We start from the raw sequence: 16,130 nt of genomic DNA, 5'->3' as shown, positions 1-16,130 counted from the left end.
ACAAAGGTGCAGATGCTATGTTCCAAGGCTGGGCACTGAACAGATGCTCTAAGCATCCGCATGCTCAATGCAACCACGCCCACCTGCTGGAACCAGACTGCTTCCACGGCCAAAGGATTTTCTGTGGCTGTGTAGGAAGGGTTGGATTTGCCCCAAAGTATGGAGAGGTTCTACCAGCAGATGGATGACAGTGTTTCAGCAAAGGACAGTAGTCCTATATTTATTACTAGCTATTCCTATGGCTCTTGAAATGGAAGGGTCCTGGGCTGTAACTCAATGAGCCATTAAACAGAGGACAGTTATCTTGATAAAGTTCAGAAGATATAATTAGCACAGTAATGAACTGGCTAATTACTGCCACGTGCTCCTCAAAATATCAAAAAAAGAAAAGGAGTACTTGTGGCACCTTAGAGACTAACAAATTTCTCTAAGGTACCACAAATACTCCTTTTCTTTTTGCGGATACAGACGAACACGGCTGCTACTCTGAAACCAGTCAAAATATCAAATGATTTTTAGGTGAATGAAAAGTTCATTTTTTTTCTTTAAAAAGACGTTTTCCTCAAAACCATTTCAAAGAATAAACCCCAACTTGCTGTGAAACGCGTTGTTATAATAGAGACGCAAGAAATCCTTGAATTGAGTATAATGAAAAAACCAAAGAAACCCACACCACCACCACACCCCACTATTTGCAAAACAAATCTTAACAACACAGCAATAAATTCAGAGTTAAGGTTCCTAGGTATTCCATTAGGGACCTGTACCATAGAATTCAATGGGCTTTTTTTCCATTGACTTGAATGGGGGCAGGATCACAAGCAATCAAAAAACATTCAATACAAGAAAGATTCCATGATTACTCCTAATCTCAACAGGCTGAAATGCAGCCCTGTGCAGAAGGCCAGCACAAGCCCTATGCACCCACAGAATAGGGCTGAAGAGGTGCATAGGCCTTGAGCTGACCCTCTGCATAGGGTGCCAGGCATCTGGTTTTTGACCGGAACGCCCAGTCGAAAAGGGACCCTGGCGGCTCTGGTCAGGACTGCTGACTGGGACACTAAAAGACCAGTTGGCTGCACAGCAGGACTAAGGCAAACTCTCTGCCTGCCCTGGCTCTGTGTAGCTCCCCAGAAGCGGCCGGTATGTCCGGCCCCAAGGTGCAGGGGCAATCAGGGAAGCTCCAGGTGCTGCCCCCTCCCCCAGCGCCAACTCTGCAGCTCCCATTGGCTGGGAACCACTGTCAATGTAAACTGTGGGGGTGGTGCCTGCAGGCTCGGGCAGCATGCACTGTGCAGAGCCACCTATCTGCGCCTCCGCCTAGGAGCTGGATATGCTGGCTGCTTCTGGGAGCAGCGCAGAGCCACTTAGCCCCGCTGCGCCACCAACCGGGAGCCACCTGAATTAAGCACTGCCTGGCTGTAACCCACTACCCAAACTCCCTGCCCCAGGTTGGAACACCCTCCAGCACCCTAACTCCCTCCCAGAGCTCATACCCCACACCCCCTCCCACACCTGAACCCCCTACCCCAGCCCGGAGTCCCCTCCCAAACCCAAACTCCCTCCCAGAGCCCACACCCCGCACCCCCTCCCACACCCCAACCCCGGCCCTGAGCCCCCTCCCACATCCAAACTCCCTTCTGGAGCCCCCACCCCCTCCCGCACCTCAACGCCCAGCCCTGAGCCCACTCCCACACTCCCAACCCCTTGGCCCCAGCCCCATCCTCCACCCCACAACCCTCATTCCCAGTCCTACTCCAGAGCCTGCACCTCCAGCTGGAGCCCCACCCCCTTGCACTCCCCAACTCCCTGCCCCAGCCCAGAGCCCCCTCCCACACCCTGAATCCCTAATTTCTGGCCCCATCCCAGAGCCAGCACCCCCAGCTGGAGCCCTCACCCCCTCCCACACTCCAACCCCCTAACCCAGCCCATTTAAAGTGAGTGAGGGTGGGGGAGAGTGAGCGACAGAGGGCGGGGGCTGGATGAGTGGGGGATGGGGCTTCAGAGGAGGGGCAGGACCTCGGGAAAGGGGCATGGCAGGGGCATGGCAAGGATGTTTGGTTTTGTGCAATTGGAAAGTTGGCAACCCTACCTCTGCACAAGGGTGAAATTCACCCATAGAGATATAAACAGAACAACTTTGCGATCAGGGAGGAATTTTACAATCAGGACACTTCGAGTTTTTTATTTTTAGTCGCAGCATTAAAGTTGGGAGTTAGGCACAGTTACATCCTCTGTTCCTAATGGCTGAGTGATTTCCTGGCGCTGGACATTAGCGGACCGTGGCCCTTTCCGTCTTCCTAGTCTAGGTTTCCATGGTAATGTTCTGCAGCAGCACTCTGAGCAGCAGCTATCAGCAAAATATGGCTACCAAAGAGAGCACTTCGGAAATTACTATTCAATTACCAGCATGGCCAATGAACAGGCCTTTGTGATAGTCATGATCAGTCTTAAACCCCCCCCAAAAGATCTCTCTCTTTGAAGGGATGCGTTATAGAGCAATCTTCCCCTCGAGTCACTTTATGCTGTAGAATGAGCCATCGGCCTTGTGAGTGAAGGCAATTGTGGCATTTTAGACAATCACTCACTGACACCAGACCAAAGAAAAATGACGGGGGGAAGGTTAAATGGAATACAAGGACAATAAAGGGATTCAGACCATGGCTAGGTGAACATTTCAGAAGCTTCCCCCTGGGGAGGCTAGCCCCCTGCCCTGCCTCTTCTGGTCAAGGCCATGCCCCCGCTCACTGCTCTCAGCCCCTCTGTGGCCTCAGCTGGGGTGGGGTGGGGGGGCTAAGAGCTTGGCCCTTCCTCCCCATGGCTCTGGCCAGGGCAGGGCAGATATTATCAGTAAAATTAACAGCACCAACAATTGTATCCATTTAGATACCTATCTGGTTTGTAAGTCTGAGGGCAAAGGTAAGCCATATGGAAGCAGTTACAGTGGCGGGGAGGGACTGTTGGTTAAGTCAGAGGGTGGGCTCAGTGAGAGAAGTAAAGTTACTGTTTAATTTTATCAGTTTGTTCCAAAACCTCCTCTAGTGACACCTCAGTCTGGGACAGTTCCCCAGATTTGTCACCTAAAAAGAATGGCTCAGGTGTGGGAATTTCCCTCACATCCTCTGCAGTGAAGACCAATGCAAAGAATTCATTTAGCTTTTCTGCAATGGCCTTGTATTCCTTGAGTGCTCCTTTGGAACCTTGATTATCCAGTGGCCCCACTGATTGTTTGGCAGGCTTCGTACTTCTGATGTAATTAAAAAATTGCTGTTTGTTATTGTGTATTTTGCTAGTTGCTCTTCAATTCTTTTTTTTGGCCCACCTCATTATACTTTTCAATTTTCTTGCCAGAGTTTATGCTCTTTTCTATTTTCCTCAGTAGGATTTGATTTCCAATTTTTAAAGAATGTCCTTTTGCTTTTAACCACCTCTTTTACTCTGTTGTTTAGCCACGGTGGCATTTTTTTTTTTTTGATCCTCTTACTGTTTTTTTTATTTATTTGGGTTATGGTTAGTTTGAGCCTCTATTATGGTGTTTTAAAATACTTTCCATGCAGCTTGCAGGCATTTCACTCTTGTGACTCTTTCTTTTAATTTCCATTTAACTATCATCCTAATTTTTGTGTAGTTGCCCTTTTTGAAGTTAAATGCTACAGTGGTGGGTTTCTTTGGCATTTTTTCTCTTACAAGAATGTTCAATTTAATTACATTATAGTCACTATTACTAAGCAGTTCAGCTATACTCACCTCTTAGACCAGATTCTGTGCTCCACCTAAAACTAAATCAAGAACTGCCTCTCCTGTAGTGGGTTCCCTGACTAGCTGCTCCAAGAAGCAGTCATTAATAGTGTCTAGAAATTTAATCTCTGAGATGACATCTCCCCAGTCAATATGGGGATAGTTGAAATCCCCCTTTATTATTGGGTTTTCTGTTTTTGTAGCCTCTCTAAGCTCTCTGAACATTTTACAATCACCATCACCATTGTGGTTAGGTGGTCGGTAGTACATTCATACTGCTATACATGGAATTTCTAGCCATGCAGATTCTATGGTATAGTTTGATTCATTTAAAATGTTTACTATATTTGACTCTGTGCCCTTTCTTTCACATATAGTGCCACTCCTCCCACCAGCACAACCTACTCTGTCATTGCTATATATTTTGTACCCTGGTATAACCATGTCCCTTTCACTGTCACGGTTTCACCACATTTCTGTAATGCCTATTATATCAATATCCTCATCTAATACAAGGCACTCAAGTTCACCCGTGTTAGCACTTATAAAATTTGTCAAAATTGGGTTATCTGCCTTCACGTGGTGTAATTGAATGGGACTCTTTTTTGTTTGACTGTTTCCTTTCAGTACCTACCTGTCTTTTATCAAATTCTGTCCTTTCCCCTTCCCTGGGATATAGAGTATCCCCATTAATAAATTTTCCCCCAAAGGATGTCTCTGTCCAAACCACGTGCTCCTCTGCACCTGTCAGCTTTCCCACAACCCTTAGTTTAAAAATCCCCCTTCAACTATTTTAATTTGACATGCCAGCAACCTGGTTCCATTTTGATTTAGGTGGAGCCCATCCTTTCTATATAGGCTCCTCCTTTCCCAAAACTTTCCCAATTCCTAGTAATCAAAATTCCTCCTCCAAACACCATTATCTCATCCATGCATTGAGATCCTGCAGTTCTGCCAAGTAACTGGCCTTTTACTTGGAACTGGAAGCATTTCAGAGAATGCTACCATGGAGGTCCTGAACTTTAATCTCTTGCCTAGCAGCCTAAATTTGGCCTCCAGGATTTCTCTCCTACCTTTCTCTATGCCACTGGTACCTACATGTACCACAACCACCAGCTCCTCCCCAGCACTACATGTAAGTCTATCTCAGTGGTCTCCAACCTTTTTTTATGCCCAAGATCACTTTTTGAATTTAAGGGCAACCCAGGATCTACCCCGCCCCTTCCCTGAGGCCCCACCTCACTCACTCCATCCCCCCCACCCGTCGCTCGCTCTCGCCCCCCCTCACTTACTTTCACTGGGCTGGGGCAGGGGGTTGGAATGTGGGAGGAGGCACTGGGCTGAACCTGGGACAGGGGGTTGAGGTGCAGGAAGGAGTGAGGGGGTGCAAGCTCTGGGAGGGGGGTCAGGACTGGGGCAGGGGGTTGGGGTGCAGGAAGGGGCATGGGGTGCTGGCTCTGGGAGGGGGGCAGGGCTGGGGCAGGGGGTTGGGTGCAGGAGGGGATATGGGGTGCTGGATCTGGGAGGGGGGGCAGGACTGGGGCAGGAGGAAATTTGGGGTGCTGGCTCCAGGAGGGGGGCACTTAATTCGGTCGGCTCCCAGTCAGCAGTGCAGCGGGGCTTGGCCCCACTCAGGCACATCGGCACCTCCTCCCCATCACGAGCCAGGCCACCCCCTCACCCTGCCAGCCAGTAGTGCACCATGTGGCCATGCTGCTCCCGGAAGGGGCCAACATGTCTCTGTGGCCCCTGGGGGAGGCACGTGGCTCCGCATGCTGCCCCTCTCTGCAGGTACTGCCCCTGTTCCTGGGAGCTGTGGGGGTGGTGCTTGCAGGCAGGAGCAGGGTGTGGAGACTCTTGCCCCTCCTCCCCGGCGGGTCCGCTGCGGGCATGCTGGCTGCTTCTGGGAGTGGCATGGGGCCACGGCAGGCAGGGAGCCTACCTTAGAGTCAGGCCCCTGCTGCGCTGCTGTGGCTGGAGATTGCAATCAGCGGGGAGAGTCTCCAGGATCGACAGGTTGGTGACCACTGGTCTATCTAGATGCATAACCTACGCACCTGGCAGGCAGTTCACCACGTGGTTCTCCTACTCATCACAAACCCAACTATCTATATTTCTAATAATCCAATCCCTCATTACTATTACCTGTCTCTTCCTAATAACTGGGGTCTGTGCAAGAGGATACCATGACATCATCTGGGAGGAGGGTCCCAACTATGGGATCGTTTCCTTCCTCTCCAGCTTGATGTCTCCTTCCCCAAGACTTTCATCCTCCTCCACAGCACACAGCTGGTCAAGACTCAGAATGGGACCGCTCTACTGTGTCTCAGCTATATATCTCTGTGCCGCCCTTAGCTCTTCTAGTTCAGCCACTCCGTCCTCCGGAGACTGTACTGAAACCCTGAGGGGCATGAGTTGCTTGCATCAAATGCACACATATCCCTCCCCTCCACAAAGCAGGTACTCATACATGCTGCATTCAGTGCAATAAAGCGGGTAGCCCCCCCACCCTGCTGATGGAATTCTGCCTGCAATATTGGTACTCTTTGAAGGTGGGGATTATTTGTTTGTTCATTGTTTGGGGGCAGGGGGGTGAGCTTTTGGTCTAAGTTTGGAGTATATTTGTTAGGTGTTTCTGGCTCTCATGCTCCCTATCTACACTCTCTCATAAAATTCCCCTGATTGCTACCTCCTCTGGTTGCTTAGGAGCTGGCTTTTTAAACCTCTGTTCTCCCTGACTTAGCCCCGCCCCCTTGTCAAGACATCCTTAAGGACTTAGGGATCAAAGGATTGCAGGAGAGAGCCTTGTTAGTAAACTCACATGCCTTAATGTCTTTTTTTCTACATATCAGTTATTTTACCAAGTGGAAGGAGACATGTGCTTGAAGATAATTGAAAATGGAAACCACAGAGATATCCACATCAGAGAAGGGGAGGTAAACTGGGGTTTGTTCTTGTCATTATTGCATGTGTTAAATGACTCTCATAACAATTATTTCAAATCATCCTTCCACTGCATTCCATAAAATAATGATCAGGTCATGATTAATAATATTTTGAATTCAATATAATAAATTCCATTCTAAAAGGTACCAAACCACTACACAAACTATACATTGCACATAAAATTTCAGTGAAAAGCAGCAACAACTGGGATATAAAATGGCAGCCAGACACAACACTGCAAATAGTGTGGAGGAGGGAACATTTTGTCCAAGGACATTGGGGCAAATCCTTGTTCATTTATTTACAAAGTCTCCGGGTTTAACCATAGTACTAGCCTACTTAGGCAGGTAGCTGCTGGAAAACAAGTTTATTTCCAAACTGCAGTCACAGACCCACACACAGTTTGTCTTCTTTCTCTCAGATCAAGTACGTCCTATTAGTCAGTTGGGTCTGGAGAGAACCACATGCCCTGTCAGTCAATGACAAGCACTTGTCATGTTGGAGAAATAGTCATGGAGGACTAATTTAGGAATCCTGTTGTGCTAACAACAAGCTTTCCTTTAATTTTACTTACCACTGCTCAGAAAGTATAGTAACTTTCTAGATCTCAGGTAGGGTGACCGGTTGGTTCTTCATTTGGATTGTCTAACAGCCATGAATGATACAGCTGGCAAGAGAGCAGCTCAATATCTGAGAAGGCAGTGCCCGCTGCTGAATGAAAGCTTGTCATTAACAAGACACCAGCCTGAGAAAGCTAGCAACAGCATCTGTTTTGCTGCTGGTATCAACGTGCGCTCAGTTGCCAAGAAACATCATATCAACAGGAATAGAGGAAAAGTGGGAGGGTGAACAAAGGCCCGCAAAAAAGAAAAGAAACCTACATGACACTGTTATATTTATTGTTTCCAATATCTTTGTCTGGGCAGATGTTTCTCCTACCTGCCAGGATACCACATTCTCCTCAGAGGTATGCAAATACTGTGGGACTCGTGATCGAGAGGAAAAGGCTAAACACAGAAACAGATGGACTCAGGTGAAATGTAGTTTTCTATTTTGGACATAGAGCTAATCTGTTAAACTTCAAATATGAGAATCAGTTATTGTTTCACTACAATATTGTATTCTATTTCTTTCCTGGTAAATTATAAATGGAAATTTCATGTATTTATTACACACACAATTTAGAAAATGGGTTAGCTAATGTGTTCCTCATTGAAATGTTTTATACAAATCTGTCATATGTTTGCACTTACATATTAACTTTCATCTAAGGATCTCAGAATACTTTAAAACCATGAAACAAGCAAGGTTTACAAGATTATTGGCACACTGTATTGTTAATTTCATTTAAAAACCAAAAGATAGAGAGATAGCGGAGACTTGGCCAAATTTACACAATTTCTGAGCGGCAGAGTCAGGAACAGAACGTATGTCTACACCTCTAACTACTAGACAAAAATCTCTAAATCAACGGTGGCTCAGAATGGCTCTGTGTTTTTCAGTGTTGCTCACGCTCCCATTGAAATCAATAGGAATTTTACTGTTGACTTCACTGGGAACAGGATCAAGCTTTGGTCTTTAGCTCTGCTGAATTTGTTAAGTGTTTAACAATGCAAGTCACAGCAGTGACTTGTTTCAGAGGAACAGCCGTGTCAGTCTGTATTCGCAAAAAGAAAAGGAGTACTAGTGGCACCTTAGAGACTAACCAATTTATTTGGTTAGTGACTTGGGCCAATTTAGGAGGGGATTGCTGTTACTGTCTGTATAAGACTGATGGGCGGCGAGTTGTATGGGCCCATGGTGCTGTGCTCCAAGAATATTCAGAGCACGGGGCCCGGCTCCACCAATGTTCGGGGCTGGGTCTCTTCCCTGGCCCCGCCTGCTGCCCCTGTGTGCCTCCCCCGGAGCATCTCCTGGCCCCCGGGGTGATTTACAAGGGCTCGGGGGCCCGCGCCGCCCCCCCCCGGCAGCGCAGCGGTGCTAAAGCAGCTTCCTGCCCGCCCTCACTCCGCACGGCGCGCCACTCTAGGAAGCGGCCAGCACGTCCCTGCAGCCCCTGTGGGGGGTGTCTCCGCGTGCTGCCCCTGCCCCAGCACAGATTCTGCCACTGGAACTGCGGCCAATGGGAGCTGCGGGGGCGGTGCCTGCGGACAGCGGCGCAGGGAGCCCCCCAACCTAGGAGCCGCTGCCAGAGGGGGGTGCGGGTCACTTACAAGAGCTGCCCGAGGTAAGCACTGTACCCCTCACCCCCCCCACACCCCAACCTCCTGCCCCAGCCCAGAGCCTGCACCCAAACTCCCTCCCAGAGCCTTAGGCAGGTGTGTGTTTGGGGGGGGGGGGGACACTACGACTTGGGCACCACCAAAAATTACACAAACCTGCCGCCCCTGAAGACTGACCAAGCTGAGTTTTTGGCTATTCGTGTGATTTACAGAAGGTTTAAACAATAGCAGTAACAGAGTTACCAGTTTTTTCATTAGCTACATTCAGGAAAACATGACATTGAACAGCTGTGATCTTTCTATTGGGGCATGTCACAGTAGCCAAAAGAACTCCCTATAGTAGATATGCTGAGCCAGAGGAATAAATTTGTTCAACTGGGAAGTCTAGAGAATGAAAAAACAACTGAGAATAGCACCTTTCAGAAAGTCACCTGAATGGATTCTGAGTTCCAGGCACACCCAATATACTTGAAACACTGTTCAGCTACAGCACTGTATCTTCCTTTCAAAACAGCTCAGAGTCATCTGCATTTATAAAAAATGTCACTTGGTTTATTTCCAGAAACCAAAGATACATTGAACTGGAAACACAATAGACTAATACTTGAGGAAACCTTGTATATTTGTAGTTTAAAACTGAAGTTGTTCACCAACATTAAATAGAATCACCTTTCCTGGTTAAAACGACTGTTTCCCAGATGTAGTCTGTAAATGTTAGAGAGGTTTCAGAGTAACAGCCGAGTTAGTCTGTATTCACAAAAAGAAAAGGAGTACTTGTGGAACCTTAGAGACTAACCAATTTATTTGAGCATAAGCTTTCGTGAGCTACAGCTCACTTCATCGGATGCATACTGTGGAAAGTGTAGAAGATCTTTTTATACACACAAAGCATGAAAAAATACCTCCCTCCACCCCGCTCTCCTGCTGGTAATAGCTTATCTAAAGTGATCACTCTCCTTACAATGTGTATGATAATCAAGTTGGGCCAGAGGGGGCATATGGTTTCTAAGAAGCTCATGTAGAGTTGTTGATTCATGGACTGATATATTCTTGCTTTCATAACCTGTGGAGAAATTAAAGGAATTAAAAAACACCATCTTGTTTGCAATTGGCAAACTAAATTGTATTCAAGTACACTTTTCAGTAAATAGCTACTCTAACAAATAATGCAGATTGCATGTTTAATGCCTGTATGGGTAATCAGCAAAACCTTAATGATAAGAAAGTGGTCATTGTCGCTGCCAACCAATGACAGAAATCAAGAGTAGGAACTTACAGTCCAGTATTTGATGCATCTAACATGGATCTCACTTTCACTATTCTGATATTCCCAGGCACCATATCCCACTTTTGAGGCTGCACTGGAATTAAGTTTAATCGTAACACTGAATTTTTCACATATTATATATTATTTTTATATAAATTAAAAGTGTCCAGGCAAAGAAAAACATTCAAGCAAAGCTAGAAATTCAAAGTGGCCAACCCCCCAGGCTATTTCTAAATCCCTGTTAAGATTATTAGGCACAGCACTATCAATAAAGGGTTTGTCTACCCTGCCTCACAGCTCGGACTACAGGGGTGTGAACAGCAGCATACACCAAAGTGGTGCTCTGTAACTCCCCCATGTGGCTGCTGTGGGTGTGAACTGAAAGGTTCCTAGTTTGCGTTAACTTAATTCTCTTCAAACAGGGGCCTTCAATATGGCAGCCTCACTCATTCCCACAAGAAACACCCAAAGAACCTAAGCAGCCTGACTCCGGGACAGTTTCCCATTCATGGATCACTAGGCACAGATAGACACTTAAATCCAGGCTAGCAGGAGGTGCCTATCTCTGTGAGAGGGGCAGGGCTTAACACACACCCATCTCCTCAGCATCTCCCAGTGGCTAGCTTAGACAGCTTCCCATCTAGCATGTTGGCTTTTTGTGGATTGCTTTCTCAGGTGCCTATCTCTCACCGTTCACTGTATAGGGAAGCCAGACACACAACTGCTTTGTGGATCCCAGTGTTGTTCCTGTGGTTTGTTTTTGTTTTTGTTTTTTTAGGTGCTTAGAAGTTAGCCACCATGACACTCAGTGCTGCAACACCTAAGTCCCTTTGTGGAGCACACTCTCGGTGACTTATCCAAGGTTGCTCCGCAAGACTGTGTTAGAGCTGAAAATAGGACCGAAGAGTCCTGACTCTCCATGCTAGCCACTAGAAAACACTGTCCCTCTAATGCACTATACTTATTAATAAAATGTAGCTCATTGCATTAACTCTAAAGGTGCTATTTTTTAAAAAAAATAACCATTATGCAAAGGAATGATTTACTAATGTTGTTACTTTGTCAGATATTATGTTGGAGAATCAACTAACGTCCTGTTTGAAAGATGGTTTTATTGTGAGGATCTTGGCACACAACTTATACCGATAATCCAAGAGTAAGTCTCTATTTACTTTTCTGTTTATGCTGCATTTTGAACAATGTTAACTGTAAAATTAGTAACTGTCCTACAAAGAGAACCTCTGCCCGGTATTGAGCATGCACAGCTCCCACTGACGTGGAAGGGAGTCGAGTGTATACCACACCTTACAGAATAATACCCTGTGCAGCGCACTGGACTAAGACAGAGCATGGGGAGATGTTTAATGTAACAGGAATTAAGTTTCACTGTAACACTGAACTGATGTTAGCGCTGTGCCTGATCATCTTTATGGGGATGTAGAACTAGCCTGGAGGTTAGGTTACTTTGATTTTCTAGCTCTGCTTGTTTGACTGTTTCTGTTTGCTTGGACTTTTAAAATATATAGCAAAACCTTAAAAATACAAAAAACAAAAAACCCCACCACAGTTCCTTCCTGAAATTAATTCTTTGGAATTGCAGGTAAGACTAAGAAGGCCTGCTTAGTTCCACTGGGATATTATTAATGGGTAATCAGTGTTTTGCTAAACTTGCCTGAGCGTGTGAAAAGCAAATGTCTCCAGGCAACATGTAAACTTGTCCATTGATGTAAGTGAGTTGCTGTCTTTTCCAAAAAAAGAAAAGGAGTATTTGTGGCACCTTAGAGACTAACAAATGTATTTGAGCATAAGTTTTCGTGACCTACAGCTCACTTCGTCGGATGCATGCAGTGGAAAAACAAAACAAAACAAAATCCGATGAAGTGAGCTGTAGCTCATGAAAGCTTATGCTCAAATACATTTATTAGTCTCTAAGGTGCCACAAGTACTCCTTTTCTTTTTGCGGATACAGACTAACACGGCTGCTACTCTGAAACCTGTCTTCTCCAAATGGTTCATAAAGGATGAGCAACTAGCAGAGCAAGCTTTGTATTACAGGATGGCAAGGCAGTCTCCCAGAGCCGCAGAACATGAAGTCAGCAAAAAGTTTAGTGACTATTGTGTGAATGACTTTGGGTTGGAAAGTGCCTTAGGGCCAAATCCTCTCCTGGTGAAATTGGCATAGCACAATTGAAGTCAATGAAGCTATGTCTAGTTACACCAGCTGAGGATCTGGCCCTATCTATTTTGCAGATTGCTTATGGTAGTACACAACTTCATAGGCTGTGTTGATACATAATCTCAGCCTACAAAATGTGAACATTAGATTTTAGTGATGCTTAATGTTTCTTATTGCAGGTTTTTCAACTCAACACAATATCACACTGGAAAACCAAATCCAGGTAATGAAATGATTGTCCCAATTACAAAATTAATTTACATCTGAGTAATTAAGCAGCAATGATTTTAACTGAATTAAAGTTCTGTTTTTCCTTTCTCGCTGCTTCTGTAAATGAAAGCTACTTTGTAAGGAAAAATAGCCACTCTCTTTCCCTGCAACAGAGACAAGAAAAATGCATATGTATGAGCGGAATTAGTACCTAGTCTGCTTATGTGAGGACATCAGAATGAACTATTTAGAGAATTATATAGTGCAAGATCTAAGAAACTCTGTTCTGCTTCCACACTGTTTGAGCACCATGCAAGCCAGAGTGAGATTTTAGTAAATCAAATCACCACATCGCACAGTTATTTCTCCTCCTTTACACAGGATTGTGTATTTTATCCACACTCTGAGAGTAGGGTTGCCAACTTTCTACTTGCACAAAACTGAACACCCTTGCCCTGCCCCCTCTCTGAGGCCCCTCCCCTTCTCCAAAGCCCCGCCGCTGCTCACTCCATCCCCCCTCCTTCTGTCGCTTGCTCTCCCCACCCTCACTCACTCGCTCATTTTCACCGGACTGGCTCATGGGATTGGGGTGTGGAAGGGGGTGAGGGCTCTGGCTGGGGGTGCAGGCTCCAGGGTGGGGCCAGGGATGAGGGGTTTGGGGTGCAGGAAGGGCTCTGGGTGGGGCCAAGGATGAGGGGTTTGGGGTGAAGGAGGGGGGACATGCCGCTGCTTCCAGGAGCCGCGCGGAGCCACGGCAGGCAAGGAGCCTGCCTTAGCCCTGCTGACCGTACTTTTAACGGTCTGGTCAGCAGTGCTGACCAGAGCCACCAGGGTCCCTTTTCAACCGGGCATTCCGGTCGAAAACTGGACACCTGGTGACCCTATCTGAGAGAAAGGGCACTTACCCTCAGGTCACTCAGGGCCTGATCCAAATCCCATTGAATTGCACTGGCTTCACTAGGCCTTAGATCAAGCCCCAGTGCTGATTGCAATTGTGTTGCCCTAGAGCGGCTACTTAAGTCACTAATCTATTTTTCAAATCAACCCTCAGATTGGAGTGCAAATCTCTTCTCTTTGAGGCCCCCCCAGCATCCCAGAGAGAGGTAGCTATGCAGACCTAACTCCCAATGCATTCAGTGCTAGGTTGACGGACGAATTCTTCTGTTGCCAAGCTATTGCCTCGCGGGGAGGTGGATTAAATACAGTGACAGGAAAACTGCTACAGCTGTAGTGCTACCATTGTGCTGCTATAGCATTTTAAGTATAGACATAGGCTTAGAGAGTATGAAAACTTTGCATAAAGAGTATTGTATCTGACCCTGTAATGACAGGTTTCAGAGTAACAGCCGTGTTAGTCTGTATTCGCAAAAAGAAAAGGAGGACTTGTGGCACCTTAGAGACTAACCAATTTATTTGAGCATAAGCTTTCGTGAGCTACAGCTCACTTCATCGGATGCATACCGTGGAAACTGCAGCAGACTTTATATATACACAGAGAATATGAAACATCCCTGTAATGGGATGCTAAACTGTATTCTACCATTCAGCCATTAGGTGGTGTCATGTGTAACGTACCTTATCTGAGCTAGTAATAGCTAGAATAAGCACTGCATTGAAAAAAGAAAAGGAGTACTTGTGGCACCTCAGAGACTAACAAATTTATTAGAGCATAAGCTTTCGTGGACTACAGCCCACTTCATCGGATGCATAGAATGGAACATTTAGTAATATATATATATAAAACACGCATGCATACAGATAAGTTGGAAGTTACCATACAAACTGTGAGAGGCTAATTAGTTAAGATGAGCTATTATCATCAGGAGAAAAAAACTTTTGTAGTGATATCTTACTATAAGTAAGTTCTGTGCATCCGATGAAGTGAGCTGTAGCCCACGAAAGCTTATGCTCTAATAAATTCGCTAGTCTCTAAGGTGCCACAAGTATTCCTGTTCTTTTTGCGGATACAGACTAATATGGCTGCTACTCTGAAACCTGTCACTGCATTGAAGGATCTTATAGTGAACACATCTCTGGTGTATCCCCAGGAAGGAAACTCTGTAGTCAGTCCACATGTGATTCAAGGGCCTGACCTGCAACTTACCATGTACAAGAGCTGCATGAGAGACTCAGCATCAGTACTGTGTTCTCATATACTCCTGGCAAATGGCTTTCTGACAGAGGAGGGCTCTGTGCTTTCATGGGAAGCAAATTTTGTCTTCCCAAAAGCTCACTTCTACTTACCTCATAGAATAAACAAACTAGTTTATTCTAACACTGGTGTCTCCCAGTGTCCAACAGGTACAGACTGTAGAGCTGGAATCTAAGGTAGTCTGGCCTTGTGGTTAAAGCACTGGATTAGGATTTAGAAGATGTGTGTGCAATTCCAGACCTGTCACAGGCTTACTCTGTGATTTTGGGCAAGTCACTTAATCTCTCTGTGCCTCACTTCCCAATCAGTAAAATTAGGATTGTTTTTCTCCTATTCTTTGCCTGTTTGTCTATTTAGATGGTAATCTCTTTAAGGCAGAGACTCTCTCTCAATTTATACTCGTATAGTGCCTATCACAACGGAGGGCCTAATTTCAACTGGGGCCTCTAGGTGATATTGTAATAAAAATAGTATCCCCAATCTCACACATCATCCATCCTTGGTCAATTTAATGATTCCCAATAAACATGAGTAAGATATATTTGAGCAAATCCCTTCCACATCAGAACTGGGAGGTTGTAGCTCAGGAACAAGTGAATTATATTGAGCAGGAAAAAAAAATGTAGAATACTAAATATTAACATTGGCAGTATTTTCACAGAAAGTAAGAACCACAGGCTAGACTGTCACATGCCATAATATTTCTTGAAGCTTTTGCACATAGAACTGCAAGAAATTTTACATAAATCTAGCAAGGAAGATCTTTCTTCTGTTGCTGTTCAAAAGTCGTCCAAAGCCCAGGAGGCTAGGGAGAGTTTAATTAGAGCCAAAGGAGATGTTTTCAAGAGAAAAAAAATTAAGCACTTAAGCGTATTACATTTGTTCTGAGCTCATTACATCTTTTTTTCCCCTGAATGGTTTCCCACTTGGATTTAGCAACTGAATCCAGAATACAAATATTTTCACTGGTTTTTGGCTTTGCTCTTGCCCCAAGTAAAATGCAATCAGAAAAATTCTGTGCAGAATTTCAGCCTGGTGAACAGCTCAGTGCTTCTGATCTGCACTTCTCAGAGACAGTGATAAACACAAGCTTCCAGAAACAGCTTCTGTTGTGCAAAAAAAGCTACACATACCCTAATATTTTTAGAGTTGCAGGAATTTTAGCTCCCAGCTCCCATTAAACTCAGTTGAATTTGTGTATCAAACCCTGCACAAAGCCTTGGGTAAGCTAGTAACAAAAAACTACTAACTTCTCAAGTTGTGTTCCGCTGATGGAGAATATACCCCCCCAGAGCCGTGATTTCCTCTGGGATTTATAATTTTCTCTCCTTGGTGTAATTCAAGGATCAGCATAAGATGTGTGCAGTATGCAAATCCAATTGAAGCCCCAGGTATCTAAGTGGTCCACAAATCTTGTGC

The 16,130-nt window shown here is 45.5% G+C and overlaps 1 protein-coding gene across 1 annotated transcript in view; it reads left to right on the top strand.

The window, feature by feature from the left end:
• Positions 1-16,130, top strand: part of HAAO (3-hydroxyanthranilate 3,4-dioxygenase) — a 56,893-nt gene that overhangs the window by 13,914 nt on the left and 26,849 nt on the right. Inside the window, exons 3-6 of the mRNA XM_077811967.1 lie at positions 6,591-6,674; positions 7,611-7,717; positions 11,240-11,329; positions 12,529-12,572. Of these exons, the coding sequence (XP_077668093.1) occupies positions 6,591-6,674; positions 7,611-7,717; positions 11,240-11,329; positions 12,529-12,572 (325 nt within the window). The remainder of the gene's footprint in view (positions 1-6,590; positions 6,675-7,610; positions 7,718-11,239; positions 11,330-12,528; positions 12,573-16,130) is intronic.

The sequence above is a fragment of the Eretmochelys imbricata genome, chromosome 3 (genome assembly GCF_965152235.1).
Source record: "Eretmochelys imbricata isolate rEreImb1 chromosome 3, rEreImb1.hap1, whole genome shotgun sequence".
In the NCBI taxonomy this organism is placed as follows: domain Eukaryota; kingdom Metazoa; phylum Chordata; order Testudines; family Cheloniidae; genus Eretmochelys; species Eretmochelys imbricata.
The sequence above is the reverse complement of the archived record's forward strand: the minus strand, read 5'-3'. Positions and strand labels throughout refer to the sequence as shown.